This window comes from Schistosoma mansoni, chromosome 3 (genome assembly GCF_000237925.1).
Source record: "Schistosoma mansoni strain Puerto Rico chromosome 3, complete genome".
Lineage (NCBI taxonomy): Eukaryota > Metazoa > Platyhelminthes > Trematoda > Strigeidida > Schistosomatidae > Schistosoma > Schistosoma mansoni.
In genome coordinates, this window is record NC_031497.1 from 3,398,465 (window position 1) to 3,417,232 (window position 18,768).

The 18,768-nt window shown below is 38.9% G+C and overlaps 1 protein-coding gene across 1 annotated transcript; it reads left to right on the plus strand.

The window, feature by feature from the left end:
- Positions 1-3,485: 3,485 nt before the first annotated feature.
- Smp_018570 (putative serine-rich repeat protein 2) lies at positions 3,486-14,885 on the plus strand (the record flags this gene model as incomplete). The annotated part of the gene is given in 8 exon segments (XM_018798920.1): positions 3,486-3,585; positions 3,626-3,729; positions 3,765-3,877; positions 3,913-4,317; positions 10,107-10,146; positions 10,152-10,500; positions 11,473-11,927; positions 14,296-14,885. Coding segments are annotated over 8 exon segments (2,097 nt in total). The 3' UTR covers positions 14,827-14,885.
- Between the last annotated feature and the right edge of the window lie 3,883 nt (positions 14,886-18,768).

An 18,768-nucleotide genomic window follows, 5' to 3' on the forward strand; every position in this document is an offset into this window, starting at 1 on the left:
AGTCATAGGGTTTCATGATGACAAAGCGACATTTACTTATGAGCACTGGCCTCCGGTCGCACAACATATCTCGAAACATTCCATAAAAATCACGTCTTCAAAAGTATCTCAGTCTTCTTCCGGAGTTCAATGTTCTTTTCCAATGAGCCTAATGATCAAACCAGAGAACGTGACCTTGAAAAGTATATTGTTTGCCCTCTGAAGATTCTTTTGTTGATATATAGTATCAGTTCAAACAGCTTTTATCACTAACTGCATTACAGACAGCCAGGCTACACACTACAGAATTATGTTACTTGTCCATCATTCGGTACCAGATAGACTTTATAATGTTGTAGCCATTAGCGAAATATTTTCCTGAAGTTGGTTTTAGATTGTTGTTTTTCAGTAACTTAAACAATGCCGCCAATCTTTTTGTCCTTTCCAAACATTCTATGTTACACACTATAGTAGCATTTTATATGCCGTATAATGCTTCAAACTTGCCAATTTATAGGACGAAATTGAAAACATTTCCTCGGCGATGTGAACATGGTAACCGAGGTACATCTGGTTTACTATAGTGACGGTGTTGCATTGTCAGACTCATGTAGTCACTTTTATACAATAGGTCTTGGCTGTACTAAAATAACTAGTAAAATGGTTCAAATGGTTCAAATGGTTGAGGACGGAATAGAAGAAGCTTTCGCTTAACGGGCTTCCGTGTCTGATAGCAGTGGATCACCAATACCTCCAGGCAAGAACCTAGGTATATGAACGATAATAGAGGGAAAAAAAAGAATTTGGTAAATCAATAATATGTTATCCTTAGTCCTTAAGAATAAGTCAAGTTTCCTCTTAAAGGACTCCTGGGAGGTCGCTTGGACTAGCTCAGTCGGCAGCGAATTCCAGCACTTGACAACTCTAACGGAGTAGAAGTTGTGTCTGCAGTCTGTTCTGCTATGTAGGGTCTCCAATTTCTGGGTGTTACCTCTGAGGTTAGTGTTATGACTAAGCTTAAGAAGTTGTTTAAGGGGATGACCAGAAGTATTAAGGATACTATAAGTCATAAGAAGATCACCTCTAAGACGCCTATACTCTAACGGGTAAAGGTTAAGTGATTTGAGGCGCTCTTCATAAGGTTTGAATTTGAGACCCCGAACTGATTTCGTGGCTCGACGTTGTATACGTTCCAGAGTGACCTTATCCTTTTGGAGGGAGGGAGGAAATACTATGTTTCCGTACTCTAAGTGGGGACGAATAAAACTGTTGAAGATTATGTGGAAGGTTCTACCGTCAAACTGGCCAAAAATGCGCTTCAATGTTACCAGTGCAAGGTTTGCTTGAGAGGCGTTTTTGTCACAGTTCGCATACGATTTCAGGTCGTAGGGTACCAACACTCCTAAATCTTTTTCAACTTGGGAAACTTCTAGAGGTGAGTTACCTAAGTTATAACTATAGTCTGCAACATGTCTCAGATGGACTACCTTGCACTTTGAAGTGTTGAAGGTAAATCCGTTGTCGTCTGCCCAACTTTGAAGTCGAGTCAGATCCTCCTGCAGAACTAGTATATCATTGTGAGTACGTATCTCTCTCCAAAGTTTCACATCATCAGCAAAAAGCAATAAATCAGATGAAACTTGTTGAGGAAGATCGTTAATATAAATCAAGAAGAGAAGAGGTCCTAGTATTGAACCCTGGGGGACCCCACTAGGACATTCCATAGCCTGAGAGAGAGTGAAGTTAACCCTGACCTTAAAATGTCGGTTTTCTAGGTATGAAGTGATCCAGTCAATTAAAGGGGGTTTTATACCCAATCGTCCAAGCTTCTTGATAAGACATGCATGGTTGACCCTATCAAAAGCTTTTGAGAAGTCCAGGTAAATGACGTCAACCTTCCCCTTGCGATCAAGGATGGTTGTCCATTTATCCACCGCAGTCAGCAGGTTGGTCGTACAAGAATGACCTTTTCTGAAACCATGCTGTTGAGGCGAGAAGAACTTTGAGGATGATAAGTGTTCTAGTATGCCGTCGAATACTAGGGATTCCATAATTTTTGAAGGTATGGAGAGAAGGGCCACTGGTCGGTAGCTTGAGGGTTCACTGCGTCGACCTCCTTTGAAAATTGGTGTGATGTGGGCCAGCTTCCATATTTCCGGTAGTTTGCGTCTGCTTAGCGAGTGTGCAAACATCACGCTAAGTGGTGTCGCCAGGATTGAAGCTGCTTCCCTCAATACGGCGGAATGAACCATGTCCGGACCAGGAGAAGTGTCTTTTTTTAGGTTCTGCAGTTTACGGAGCACCAAGTCAGCACTCAGGTCCACTTCGGAAAGTCCTGTACAGGTGCAGGTGAAGCTTTCATCAGTATGGTTGATGTGGGTCAGTTGGAATGTCCGGGAGTAATGTTCAGCCAAAAGGTTAGCGGCATCACTGTCGTTGTTGGTCGGGCCATTAGGACCAAGCAGTTGGGAAACTCCAGTTTTGCCTTGTCGAAGAGAAGCTGCATAACTGAACAAGCTTTTCGGATTGGAGACGAATCTATCGATAAGCTTGGTCTGGAACTGAAGCCTGTCTTCTCTTATTGCCTTTGTGCATGTGTTCCTTATATGTTTGTATTGCCTGTACGCGCCGTTGTTATCCGTTCGTTTATATTCAGCCCAACAGTGCCTTTTGCGGCTTAGCAAACGACGAGTGCGGTTCTTGATGATTGCAGGTTGCTTGTAGCTTTTTGGGACCATTTTAGGAACTGAATGCTCAGTAGCACATAAGATCGTGTGCAGTAAAAAATCCCAATGAGCATCCACTTCAATTTCAGGGCGAACATTCTAATCCACCTGTTGAAGATAGTCCTGTAAAGCTAACACATTCAACCGTTTGAAGTTCCAGCGCTTGTTGCTAGTAGGATATCGTAGCTCCGTCTTGCTGACAAAGCTGAATGATAAGACGGCGTGATCACTTTTGCCCAGGGGAGCCAGGATTGAGAGGTCGTCAACTAGGAATTCTTCGTTTGTGAATACCCAGTCTAAGCGTGACGGCGTCTGACTGTTTCTCCAACGGGTTGCCGACTTCACATTTTCAAATAATCCCAGGTCGCCGATAAGGTTGAAGAACAGAGCTTCAGTAGAGTTGGCACCACCAATGTATGTATGTTCCACGAAGTTGATTCTAGGGAGATTGAAATCCCCTAGAATCAGGATATGAGAGAATCCAAGACGCGTAGAGCGAGTTAATCCTTCCAGCAGACGTTTGTCATATTCGATGTCGGCAGTGGGCTTCCTGTAAACGACCCCAACTAGGCACCTCGAGATGGTAGCAGCGACTCGTCATTGACAAAATAAATGGGTATGAGTAAATTATGAAACTGAAAATGCAAAATAAAGTTAGTTGCCGCATATTTAGCATAATGAAATGGTCGCCTGCAACTACAGAGACACTGGTACAGTATTTGACCGTCAGGCTGTGTTCGTCTCGACCCGCCATTATTGAAACCCAAGGTTGCTCTAAAAATGCCGAACACTGTTAACATAGAAAGACATAAGCTTAACCAAGCAATGTACCAGAAACTGAAGAAATATATAATGAGCAAAAGAAAACGAGAACAAGAAGGTACTTGTAAATGAAACATTTACGGTTTGGGATTCTTTAGAGAAAGCACAAGACGCAATTGTTAAGCGTTTACGACGCGAAAGGGAAGAATCTAAACGACAAGCGGAAATGGATACGGAAACTTTAGAAAATACTAAAAAGGAGGTAAAGTTTTTAAAATTTTTAACACAAGATTTAAGATTTTGGTAACACGTAAACGCATAGAAGAACTTACATCTAGACGAAATGAGCTATTCCAGCGACTAAAACAAATCGCTAGCGAGGAAACAAGTCTTCGCGAAAAACAAAAAAGGTAAGGTGTTTTGAGTTAGGATTATTCGTTCTCAGTGAAACCATGGCTTACTTAGCAGGTATGCCGCCTACTCAATTCGGTTTGGAACCAAACACTACTAGCACGCCAAATCGGATTACGGCGCCTCAAACTACATTACCTACAGGACAGCCACTGCAACCACAGGCTGTCCAACATGTCTCTGTGCCAAAACATAACTTGAGTTCAAATGGATCTGCATCAATACCTAGTATAAATTCCGAAACATTGAGTGGTTCTCAGTCTCCTCACAGACCGCATCATCCTTTATTTGGTTTGAATGGATCTAAACCGGCTCATACAACAATTTCGACTCAAACGGGACTCGGTATGCAGCAAAGTTTGACGTCAATAACAAATAATCCGTCGGCCACAATGGCTGCAGTAGCGGCTGCCGTAGCAGCACAACAAAGGTCAATGCCGTCATCTGATCCGGTCAGTGTTTGTTTATTTTAACTCAGTTTTACATAACTTGTCAGCTCACTGTCTGCCTATATTCTAAGACTATGAATGTATATATAGTCATTCGTCTATTCCTTCAAAACCATTTAATATATGTCTAGTCTGACAACCACATGGGTATGATAGTGCTCCTCATCTCAAACACTAAGTTTAGTCACACTCTGTGTCATGCAAAACTCGTAAATATGTGACTTGCAAGGTCACCATAGACTGAATATTCCAAAAAATTGATGGGTGCTGAATGAAGAGATACTAGCTGAAAGTTAATAAGGTTATTGCCCTGACCTTTAAAAATGAATGTGATGTGAGGCAATTCCTATCCGAATAAAACTGCTCCCTGTCTTAAGAAACGGAGAAAAAGTTTATCAAACAGTGGCGTCAGGAAAATGAATTATCCTTAGGCCAGGTAACACTTTCCTTAACTTCGTATTTTGTTGTACAATATTATTTATTTATTCAAACACAAACATTTGTACATCGAGGCACCAAATAGATATACACCACATCAATCATTCGATTTCTGTGATGGCTGAGATACTGCCCGGGTGTCCAAACCGAAGCAGGTGGTTTTCTTAGAGGACCACTCCCCGAGCCTTTAACTTAGAGGCCTAATACACAAGGTAATGTAGCAATGTAAGTAAATGCAGTCTCTTAGTAGCTGGTGGCCAACAATAGGTTCATGCGCCATTTATCTCCTTAGGACCCTGGAGCCCATGTGCACCACTTGTTTGGGATCAGGGTTTTCCAACTCCCCTAGGTGGATCATTCGCATCCACCGTAGCTGCTACCTTGACATGGTGGTCGGGTTTGTCTATTGTGGTGATCCAACCGACCTATATTGGCTAGAAAATTTGTTCCTGTAAGTTCTACCATGCCAGGCAGGTCGATTGGAGAACGGTAAGGCTAAAAGCAACAACTCAAGGTCTGAGGGCGAAGTCATACTGCTGACTGTAGAGGGGTGTGACTGCATTAAGGTGTTTCTCTCAGACAACCAGCATCTGCAGAGATTCTGCCATCTCACACGGAATAAAGGGGTTAGAAAAGGTCGACCTTAAAAATATCATGCTTCACCTTACCTCACGGATTTCCGTCTCCGGCGGTAAGGCCCTTTGAAGAACGGAGCTAACACGTCAAAAAACCTCCCACGAAATGGCCGCGTGACCAGCCTCAAGCAGTGGTCTCTTGGGCTCTGCGGTCACGCTCCCAGGTCGTTAAGACCAACAATAATCCAACTTCCTGTTCAGGTCCTACGTTGTAGCTGTCTGACTGACTGACCCTTCCACGGTGTGGGCAGCCGGGAAGTGATATCAGGCCTCATACCCGTAACAACACACGAGACCAAGTTGGTCACATTCAAATCCTTCCTACACCTAATAACTCTCTTATCTCCACGACTAACCCTGCTCACGTCCCTTTATCACCTCGCACCGCTAGGGCAAACGACTTGAGTTCGCGGAACGTAGACATGGCGACCCACGAATTCGTCCTAACGTTGGACCCAAATAGATCACACCGTTATCAGACACCGATGGAGGGACTTAATAGAAGACTGTCGCTCACTCTGCAGCACATGCTTAAATTCAGATCATGCTCCAGTGCAAGCGCGTATTTGTCTGCGTCTTACTGGACGCAGGAAAGACACTGCAAGAAAACCTCTTAGGGTTCTACTTAATGATAGGCAAGCTAAGAATATAATTCAGAAACAACTAGAAAAAACAGGTTGTGCCCACCCCGAGGCAGTGTGAAATGACATCCGAAAAGCTATGAAAATAATAGTGATATCTGCTAGTATGGTAAACCATAAGGTTAAAGAGAAACACTGGATCTCAGCAGCAATACCGCACTGACAGATGCTGGAAAACTCATCCCATCTGGCTCTAAACATAACGAAGAGCGGAGTCAACTTAAGCGCAGGCTAACAAAAAGCCTACGCATTGATGGTGAACAGTGGTGAGTAGCGAAAGCAAGAGAGATGGAAAAGGCAGCGGCAATAGGCAACAGCAAACAACTGTTCAGACTTGGTAAAGAAACCGATATTAGGAACCCAACTGTCAGTGAAACTATCTCGGAAAAAGATGAACATATTATTCATTCTCAATCCAGGAGATTAAATCGATGGGCAGAACACTTCACGAGTCAGTTCACCTGGCCTTCAGCCATACTTCAATTCCCCACATCCCCAGCCGACCTGAATGGCAAGTCAATGTAAGTCCTCCAACTCTCTACGAGGTTGAAAAAACTATAGGAAATCTAAAGCGAAGGAGAGCAGCAGGCCCTGACAGGTTTACCCCCGAGATTTTTAAGGATGGCGGTCCAGTACTAACAGTGAGATTGGCTGAGGTCTTAGGCAGAATCTGGGAACTGGACGTAATCCCATCTCACTGGTCCCAATCACTAATTGTGCCAGTCTATAACGAAGAACAAATGTTCTCTTGTGACAATCACAGAGGAATCAGTTTGACTTATATAGTATCTAAAATATTAGCTTCAATAATACTTGAACGCCTAACCAAAGCTCGTGAAGGGCAGACTAGAGAAAACCAGGCTGTTTTTCGACCTGGACGTGGTTTTATGGACCAGATATCCACTTTACGTCAGGTCCTAGAACATAGACACATCCAGACTTCCCACAATCGTAGTATTTCTTGACCTTAAGGCGGCATTTGACTCCGTTGATTGTGAGGTTCTATGGCAGTGTTTGTCACTGAAAGGAGTACCAAAGAAGTACATTAACCTTATAAAGGCTCTACTAGAGCACAACTGGTAGAGTTAGAGCTTATGGCGAACTGTCATCAGAGTTGATTACCTCAGGTGGTGTTCGTCAGGGCTGTCCACTCTCTCCATTCATGTTTAACTTTGTCGTTGACATGCTTTTAGAGATAGCACTTTCATCATCTAAATCTCCAGGAGTTGGACTTTTACTGGGAGACTCACTTATTGACTTATAATACGCCGATGACATAGTTCTATTTGGTGAAGACGCTGACAAAATTCAGAGTCTTCTGACCACTATAAGCAACAACAGAGGTATGTTTGGGATGCGATTCTCCCCCTCGTAATGCAAAGTGTTACTTCAGGATTGGGTTGCATCGACACCCTCACTAATGATAGGGAGTGAAGTAGTTGAGCGTGTTGACCGCTTCACTTATCTTGGGAGTCTCATCAGCCCTTGTGGTCTGGTGTGTAACGAAATCTCAGCACGGATACAGAAGGCTCGTCTGGCTTTCGCCAACTTGCGTCATTTATGGCGTAGGCGAGATATCCGTCTAGCAAGCAAAGGACGGGTTTACTGTGCAGCAGTTCGTTCCATCCTACTTTACGGCAGTGAAACATGGCCGGTAAGAGTAGAGGATATTCGTAGGCAACTAGTATCCAACCATAGGTGTCTTCGAAGCATTGCTCGTATATCCTGGGACCACCGGGTAAGTAATTCAGTTGTTAGGAAACGGGTACTAGGTAAGGATGGCAAATCGATTGATGAAGTAGTGAAACTTCATCAGTTGAGATGGCTGGGACACGCGTTACGTATGCCCAACCACCGACTGCCCCGACGTGCAATGTTTTATGGTGTAGGAGTAGGTTGAAAGAAAGCTAGGGGCGGCCAAACCGAAACGTGGCACAAATCCATGAAGTCACTGACAAGTGGACTTAGCCATATTGGTAGATGTAGACTACCTGGTTGGGATCCGCGAGATGATAACAACTGATGGTTAAAGACCTTGAATGACATGGCTCAAAATCGTTTGCAATGGTGCATGTGCATCCACTCTTTGTGTCCCCCCAAATTCTAATCTTCTTCATATCTCTATCTTTTTTCTCTTTCCAAATTTATTTTACTGGATTATACTCCTTGAATAACATCTTCAAACCCTAATCTTCCGGATTACTGCTTATACTCTTACTACTTCTACAACTCTGGGATTTGAATCGACAATTATATCTCTGTGCTAATGTGGTATGGCAACTCGAACTGATGTACGTACGTACGTTGTGACTGACTGACTGATCCGGTTAAAGTGTTGGACATCCTCTTTTCGTTCTCTCTATTTCGTAAACAACGATAGATTATTTGACTTCTGAGATTCCTGTTTCACTTGTACCAAAGCTATTTCTGATGTAGGTGCTTGTACAAACGTTCATATGTACCCCTTACCTGAAAGCTCAACCCTACTGCATTTTTTGACAGTTAGGATACTTAAACCCTAATAAATGAGAAAGTTCACCTGACTCTTTGAAATGTAGTTGTGATAACTTGCAAGTTACTGAAATAGCACTTATTCACTTACCGATTAATTGCATTTTAGTGTCTTCCACAGCGAGTGGTATTTATGAGGACTTTGGACGCGTAACTAAAGCAGAAATGTCGCTGCAACATAGCGTCGTGATGTAAAGTTAGCTGTGTAAGTCTAACAGCTGTTGGTCTTTAACGGCTCGCTAGATGGATTCCTAGATACTACACAACCCAGTGCCTTAAGATGCTTGACAAATATTGCTCAAAATAAGTGCCACCGACGGTCCTGTGTAGTTCTTCACTAGATATTCATGCAAGTAAGATGAAACGTCGACTAAAGTATATCTATCTTGTCTGTATGTTCCATTGTTCCGTACCTTTTAATAAGTAATACTCTAGTTTATTTATTGTATGACCTCTATTTTCAACACGATTTCACCTTTCCCTTTCTATGGCTTATTGTTTTTAGTGCCGTCATACCAAAAATTATTAATGGATAGATTGTTTGATAAAAGAGACTAGAATAGTTGAGGACATAAACTGCTTTGTCGTGTAAGTATTATTGTCCCTGATGGGTTTGCTATTGATAAAATCTCGTTGCTTCTCAAAAAATTGAATTCCTGGAGCGACGATAGAAAGTTTTCGAAGCGCATTTGTCGCCATTTTTTGAGACCTTTTTGTAACTGAGGGGTTTAATTCAAATCCGAGTTAAGAAATTCCATAAGACACTTTCCTATAGAACGAAGTGACAAGGGTAGAGTTTGATGGGATTCGTTACGTAGAGATCCTAAAGCCCATTTACAATCCTATTTCGGCATCGAAGATCTTCAAATTCTGTAAACATTTTTTTATTCACCGATCAAGCTGGAAACCTGAATTTCTTTCTTGACCATACAATAAAACATGAAAGTAATAATAAAATGTAACCAAGTCAAAGTATTTCGGAATTTAATGGACTCTACATCACCTAACGTATCAGAAGATTTTATGGAAGTATTCAAAGTCTAATGTATTCCGCAATGGTATTTCTCTACATGTTGAAGATCATATTGCATTCTAAGTACTAATTCCTTGTTTACTCACTTTTCATTCCCTAATATCTCCTTCCTGTTATTTACTTCATACTCATTTACTCTAGTCAGACGTATTACTGTATCAGGTTATTTTTGTATCTCATTCGTGAAACCTATTTCCTACCCGATTCAAATACATAGAAATTCAACTCACCATATAATAGTACTGTCGTGGTTACGTCAGCAATTTATATAGTCCCACAGCTGGGTCATCATTTTTCAAACTCATCGTCTTCTTAGGTGTATTTAATACATCTTGGTTGTTCAGACCACTGGAAAGTATCAGTTTCTTAGTAAAAAAAACTATCCCGAAACAATCTTCCAGTCTAAACATTCATATTCTTTATATTTATGATTATTCTTACGTATTTGTCGTTGAGAATCTGTATTTCTAACTTGGTGTTCATGCAGCTAAATTGTAAACAGCTACTTATTATATTTACAGGGTTTCCCATCCACAGCCGCTGCAGCTGCATATTTCAATGTGATTGCTTCCTTGGCGAACTCATCTTCTCTTGCAGGAAATTCTCTAGGAATAGCATATCCCAATTCCTCTGTCAGCCTTGCTGAAGTTGTTGCTGCCCTTGCTGCGTCAGGATTATGTTCCCTCCCAACACATCTTTCATCGAATCCACCGCCAATATCAAGTGGAAATTTGGTTCCAAATTTTACATTCAGCAGTCGTGCATCTCCTTCCGTCCCAGATGGTCATCACAACCGTGACGCTATGACAGCACTTTCATCAGGAAACATACACCCCAACTTATCTTATCATCAAAACGTAATACAGTCAGCCAATATGTCAAAAAACCCTGCAGTATCTATTCATCATAATCCTAGTAAGTTGAATGAGCATTCAGTTATGGTCGTGAATTTCCTTATGAATGTGACACTTTGTCTGACTTCACAAAAGGTTATATCCTACACAGTTAAAGCGGAAAACATGACTAAGTTCCAAGCATTTATAATCCTACGTCGTCAGAGGTGTTTGAGATATCTATGTTGGGACTGAATTTCAAATATTTATACATTGTGTTTATTTCATTTTGCAAAAGAAAAATGTGACAGTTTTTAAAAAGTAAATGAACTCATTCACCGGGTACTTGATAACGAGCCACACTAAGTATTAGGGCTAATGGTACCACCCGGTTGCCCAAACCAAAGTAGACTGAGGACAAAGTGACCGAGAGTTGGAAGTTTTAGACACGAAGCCACTGCTATACTTCTATACTGTGAATTAAGTCTCCATGATGAACAACTCCTACTCACCATTTTTTGTCGCTTACTTTCGGTAAATTAATAAACCATCCTGATGGTTTTCTACAATCTATTTAACTGTCGCAGGTGGAAAATTCACCATTCTGGTTGCTTCTCTCACGCTAATTTTAATAGAAAAATCACTCGTTAAATCAATTCAGTCAACTATAGTTTGACCGTTGAGATTTTATTATTTTGTCAGTTGACTTTCACTTAAAGCGTGAGCGAGCTGAAAATGAATATTCTTCAGGAAGTGTAAGATCATAGTTTTGCAAAAATTCCCGTTTAGAAATAACATATTGATCGGCTTTGCTTTAATATTTGGGCAATTGTAAAAAGTTTGGCATTCATTTGTCTACCTTCCCCAATTCCATCGAATATTGAATTCTTATGAGTTATTTTTAGTTCAATATTCTCAGTATATTTGTATCAGTAATTCTCAATAAATCTGTCAGGTCTATGAGTTGTAGTAATATAAGGTAGTAATAGGAATCACACTAAAACTCCATGTAAATCAAACGTGTTTACTTCCTGATTCTACTTTGTTTTTTCAGATCTTGATTTTTCCAGCTCCACACTAGATACCGCAAAAGTGTGCTTAGCCCAACTAGCAGCAGCTGCCGCCGGCAACAATAATAATAGTGGAAATCACATAAGCCAACAAAATGTCTTGCCTAGTAATCAACAATTACAGAAAGCTCATCAAATTCTACGTTCACTGAATGCTTCAAATCCTCTAATATCTCCATTACTTAGTGGTAACACTTCAGATTTGGATATTTCTCAAACTACTTCTACTCCTTCATCAACACCCATATCTGGTAGTCCTTTACTACCACCAGCTCCAATCAGTTATAGAGGAAGCATTACTACTGGGCAATCTGCTCAGCAAATCCAACTTCAACAGCAAGCTCATCAAAAGCAACAGCATAACTTGTCGAAGTATATGACACAGGTTGATTACAGTTCAGCACGTGGTCCTGGTGCACAAAATATGGAAAGTTCGCATGTGAGTTCACTTACACAGTTTATTTACTTGAACTTATTTACCTGATTTTGTGTTTGCTTTTTAAGTTGGCTGTCGTTGTCTTTTCAAACAACTAATTACTGGGAACTTCACCCTAAAGCTGCTTGCTCATACCTTCTAGCAGGTTTCTTTTCTATTCCTGAGCGATGCTCTTCGAAGAATCATTAAGAAACTAATTCATTGTCATCAAATTTAATACCTTCAAGTCTTGCTACAGATGCTCATTAGTGTTAGTTTAGTATGTTTAAACATAAAAATCAACTTTTTAAAACTCAATCGTGTATGGTTTTACACCCTTTAATATCTTAGACTAATTTTTGCCTGTAATAAACTCTCCAGATTTATGCCAATAGTAAATTACGAACAAACAGACAAAACCAATGTAAAATAATGGGATTGTGTCGACTCAAAATGGTACAATTCTTATCAGCGCAACAAAAAAAGATAAAAAAACATGCAAATGATAAAAACAGTGATGATTAGGGAACAAACTGCTGAATTTTCAAGTTTGAACATCGCTTTACTTGTAACTATCATCTCTGTCTTTACCACTTTTTGTTTTTCTGCCATACCGCTGACTACTCATTGTGTAACTACTCGTCAGTCTACATTTAAGTTTTTAACAATTTATTAGTTTGGAAAACATTGAAATCCATAAACTCTTAAAAACGTTTTGCTCACTCTGCTGTTTATTCAGTGGAATGAAGATAACACTAGATTACCTAGGATTGATAATTTTCTGCACAACTCATTGAGCCTTTGGCTGGTTCTTCCTTAAATGTACTTTTGGCATTTCTATCATTAAGTGGTCAACTCAGACACAGACTCTTTGTATCTATGATGGTTTAAATCTCCCCGTTGTTAGTATTGAAGATTGCATTTGATCACACTCTATATACTTAGAAGGTAACTCTGAGGCAATCCACTCAAGGTGCACGTATGCCAATAGGAACTGATTCAATGCAGTCCTTAATATTAACAATCGGAAGATTCAAACTCTTGAATAAACAGTAGCTCTAGCCTTTTATCTCGAAGTACAGTTACTGATAGCGCAGGGTGATACTATAAAAAGACAGTATAATATACATTCCTCCTGAGTTTTCATGGAGTCATTCAGTCAGTCATCATCCTACAGCCTGACACATGCGTGTTGGCACAAGTTGCATATCATATTAACGCGAAGAGATGGAGTCAACAAGATGAATATCAAAATATCGAAATAACAACAACGTTGAAAAAGATTACGCATTTAGAATTGGGTTCTAAAATACAGATTGGAAAGGCATGTATCAATGAATACTGGAATTCAAGATAGAGAAAAAAACTGAATGTACTACACTACTGTGAATGACTCTCAGCCATCTCATCCGAAGTCTTCAACTGCTGATCGCGATTATTTTCCAGACCCCGACCAAGTAGCTTGCATCTTCCGACGTGGCTCAGATAAACAGTCAATAATTTCACGAACTGACGCCACGTTTTGGTTTGGCTACCCTTAGATTTCTCCCAACCTACTCTTATTCTGGGAAACATCGCTCGTCAAAGTAGCCGATGGTTAGACATACGTAATACATGTCCTAATTATCTATATGAATATTAATAACCTATATTGATAACTATTTTTCCATCTTTGCCAAATACCCTATGCCTAAATTCAACATTCCTCACTCGATCGCATCCTTATTTTAGTACCTAATTGTACCAGTATCTCTATGCATTAGATAAATAATTTAGTACCTCCTTTCAAATAGGCACAGGGTTAAGATCATGGTTTCAAGAAACCACGGATACCACTTCACAAACCCCAGAAGAAATCTAATACAAAAACGTTGACATTGGTAGTAGGAAAGAAAATAGAAAATCCGTAGTAGAATCGGTGACCCATTAGATGAACTCAAGTACTATATGAGGTCTAGGTATTTAGTTGACATTTTCCGGCTGTCTGCACACTACCATTACTTACTTCATATCCAATGGGTATCTTAACGACACATTTAATTTGATACTCATAACCTACGTGCTCCTTACTTTTCATCGTAATGCTTCAGATATATATATATATATATATATATATATATATATATATAATGCTCAGTATACCCTCACTTGGCTTATCTTTCGTATTTCTCGCCTGTGCGACTTGAGACTTAATGGTTGTTCATTTATGAATCTGAATAACTCCATTTGTTCAAGTTTCATTTATAGCGTATTATCTTAAAAGCTGTTGTTTATAAAACTTATTTATATTAGGACTGCACAGACAATCTTTTGAGTATAGGTATTCGTAGTGCATATATTTAATGTTTGCTTCATGTGTTTTACATTTTCATGTTTTTTCCTTCATTTCTAGTTATTGACACCTAATTATACTGCTAATATCTCATCAACCCAAGGAGCAAGGTTCACGAATCAGCAACAACAACTTCATGCAAATAATCTCATTATGCTAAACCTAACGTCTACATCATCTCATAACAACGCACCTACTTTAACTAATACTGGTAAATGTCTTACAGGTAGTCGTCATATAGAAAATAATTCTTTAAGAAATTCAGTTAATAACAATACAAGTACATCTATACAATTCAATTCATCTTCATCTGGTGTTACATCAGTAACTTCAAACTCAACAATTTCACCATCTATATCGAATACTGGATCTTCTATTGCTTTGAATCCAGGATTAACTCCATTTCCAGCTGATCTTAGCTCATTAAATTATCTAACATCTGCAACTTTAGCTGCTGCTTTTCAGCAACAACAACAACAATTAAATAAACTTGTCATGTCAGCAAATAACATACCTTCGTCACATGGACATTCAAACACTTCCGGACCACCTTCTAGTTCATCGAATAATTCTGGGCGTCGATTTTTTTGAATTTATGTCATAGTTGAATTTTTCAATGTGTACATTGTTATCATTATACTTATTTTCTGATCATTCGGTTATTTATATCTAAAAATATACAAACTCTGTATATTATTTTCGTATGGACAAATTCAACGAAAAAAGCGTTGTCACGGATCCCGTATTTGGTATCTACTGTTATTGTAGCAGATATTGAATATATTTATATAACCTACTTGTTAGATGGAGCGAATTTCCAGTGCTGTCATTGATTAATATCTCATTCGTATAATGTTAGAGTCAAAAGTAAGGACGAATATAGAATCTTCTGTTACGAACATCTACGCTATCTGGTAAACTGAACGACTGGTTAAGACCACGCTTCGATATTTGTAAACTGTATGAGAATAGGATTTTCAAAGAAGCTCTTATGACTCTCGCAAAGATCGTGAGATAAGCAAATATCTCAGTATGTATATTATTTCGCAAAGCAAAGTAACCAATGGAAATAGGTGTGAATTACGTGCCGTAAGTGTCACAATAATGCTAAAGTGTAAAGGGTCACAATAGTAAGCGTTACTGTGGTAACCCAGAAAAGTCATAATATTGATCTAGTTTGACACCAGATAAAAAGTGCTACTGATTTTTGAGAGTCCACAGTCTATTATGATATTTAACTTGGTTAACTGCGTTATTTTTACTTAGTTATCAATCGTATTTTTTAGGCTTTTCAATTATTTTCCCTTAAGACAGTCAGAAGCGTTTATATGTCGTTACTAGATATTACAGAGAATGTGAATATTAGTTCCTTTAGTCAAGCATAAAAAACCTATGATCTAATCCAGCTACTTGTCGGTACTACAACTAGTGTCCATTAGTGATTGTTGAACATTGTTTAAGTTTTTGTTTTTTATCATATAAAAGAAGTGTTCAGTAGCTACAACTAAGGGAAGTATCTGAATTATTTGCATGAATGAAATCTTTGTACTAGATAACTAAATTGATTAAGCATTTCTTCTTGACAAGGTCTTGCTTGTGTATAGTAAAGACTGATAGTCTCAGGGGAGCATAAGTGAACAATATATTTCGAACCTTAAACGGGAATCTTCACATTTGAAAGTGTACAGTAAGTATAGAGGTTATCAAAAAAGTTTACTATTTCCAAGTGTAGTCCTGCCATACATTTAGTGAGTATCCGAGCGCAATTGAAGTGACGATATAGTTTTCATCTGAGTAGTATTTATGTCTAAGGACTTATTAGTAATAGTCATTAAAATCTATAGATTTGATAAAGCGACCTCAATAAACTCTGCATAATTTACTTTTTAAGTACATTTTCATTGTAATTCTGATAATCAGTTGCTCAAATTCAAAAATTTATGCTGTTCGTTGATATTTTAAATCACGAAAATCTGCTTCCTGTATACAACACTTTTTAAAATCTACAATGAGATTAAATCAATACTAAATCGGTCATCCAACACCCAAATTAAGCAGATAATAAGACAAGGCTAGGAAAGTAGCCTTTTTAATAGTAAATTCCAATAGGATACTTAGTCAACAATTATACAAGCCGTAACTCAGTATATTGATTGTTTTGAGAAAATCTAAAGTGGTAGATATTGATTCCCTAATATTCTGAATAATATTGATAACTCATTACCTCAGCTGATATCCGAATGTTTGTTTCCTTTCTATTTATCTGGTGTGTTTTCTAAATGTTCAGCTGACTCAGGAAGTACTTTAAACAAAGCCACAAATTATTAACTCTGATGACAGTAGTTAGCCGATAATCACTGTTTGGTGTTGATTGTGACTAACTGATTGTTTAATGTCCTTGATATTATCATAATACATCAGGCACTAGTTTGGTTAGTCGTTTGTAACTAAATATAGCTCTCTAGCTGAGAAAATTACGTCGATTTAGTTGTGTGATGTAGCTCGATGACATAATATTAGGTTGTCCTACTGCTGATTCGGTGAAAACAACTATTATGGTTATTTTTTACTTTGCTTTTTCTCTAAATTGGTATTGAACATTGCTTCGCAACAATCAGTTCACCACTATAAACATGGGAGAACTACTGAAGGGTCTCATACTAGGGTTCAACATTACGATTCGGAATCCTAGAAGCAACCAAGGTCAGTCAGATGATTAAGAAATTCCTACCTTGATGATTCATCCCACTAACGAAGTACAACTTCTTGTAGTTGGTATTTCATTATGCATTTATATCATAACTAGTGATGCTACCCAGTTTTCTACACTTAAGTAAATGGAGATGGTTTTAAATCGAAGCTCAGTGGTCGAATTTCTAAATTTTTAGCTAATCATCTACTGCTTCGCAGTTTTCGGCTTGGAACTTAATGTGCATGAGCGATAACAAAAAGCTTATCACCTGTAACTTTCATGAATTACAATGAATGACCACGTAGTTTCTATTTACAAACTATAATGTCTTTTTATTAGATGTTAATTCAATCGCGTAAAGAAATTCGAATGTGAAGTAAAATACATAAATATGTAGGTATCAATGCCAAGGTTGGACTTGATAGTTTCAAATAAATTGAACATTAGGTGGAAAGTTAATAATATATAAGTTTTTTTATATTTCAATGAGTTGAAAATTGTATATCTGACGTTTCGTGACCTGATATAAGCCACTTCAGAGTAAATAAACAACCGTTCATTTAATTTTCAACTCATTGGGATATAACAAAAAATATATTAAAATACATGAAGTTAGATATTGTATATATGCTAGAGAAATCGCCAGATTTACTAAATAATGGGATTCCTGAATAACATACTGACTAAATGAATTATTTACTTACTCCTGTTACCCCTTGTGAAGGAGCGTAGGCCGCACACCAGCACTCTCCATCCAACCTTGTCTTGGGCAATCCTTTTCAATAGCTATTCATCCTTCTCATGTCAGCTTCCTATTCCCGACGTAATGTGTCCTTTGCCCTACCTCTTTTTCGTTTCCCTTCAGGATTCCAAGTTAGCGCTTGCATCGTGGGGCAGTTGGATGATTTCCTCAATGTATGTTCTATACCCATCTAACGTGTTTTCTTCATTTTCTCTTCAGCTAAAAGTTGCTTTGTTCTCTCACAGTAGGCTGTTAATGATGGTATCCGGTCAACGGACATTGAGTAACTTGCGTAGACAATTGTTTATAGATACTTGTATTTTTCTGATGATGGTGGTAGTAGTTCTCAAAGTTTGAGGTCCTCATAATCCAGTCTTCATAAACCAAGGAAACAGAAAGGGCGATAGTAAACAGCCTTGTTTAATACCAGTCTGCATATAGAATGCATCTCTCAGCTGCCCTCCACGCACGACTTTGTTGTTATTGATGACTATCTTGTTTTTCCTCTCTTGAATCTTGTCCAGGGTATCGACAGAGTTCCACTTTTTATGATTGTGCATCTTGAAGCCCATCACATCGTGGCACGTTGAAGTCAGTGCTTTTGAATCACTTTCCAGTTCTCCATTGTAGTTTCCTCCTCTTCGAGTAGATCTCATAAGGCAGGGAACCTGTTGCTGAGGTCTATCTTGAATTCGTAGAGTTTGTCGGTATCTCGAAGGAAGGCTGTAATAAACTTTTGAGATGCTATTTCCCCAGTTTTCCAGTGCTTCTTCATATGTAGTTTCACCTGTGCAAAGCATCTTATTCTTCATGACCAGAGTACAACGGTATCTCTGTCGAAGCTTATCTTTTCTGTCCAGTTTGGGTCCAATCAGTCTCACTTATTTTCGACCACTACCAAGTTGTATCTCCTCACTTCCACAGCTATTTGACAGGTCCTCTCGGTCTCTCACACTGTCCAGACACTTCATTTACCTGTGTTATTTATTGCTCTGGTGTTTAGAAGGAGTCTTGGTCTCATGACTTCCGAAGAATCTTAGCTTTCACCATGAGGCGTCATAACTTTTCTAAATGGAGATCTTTGAAGTCGTAGGGAAGA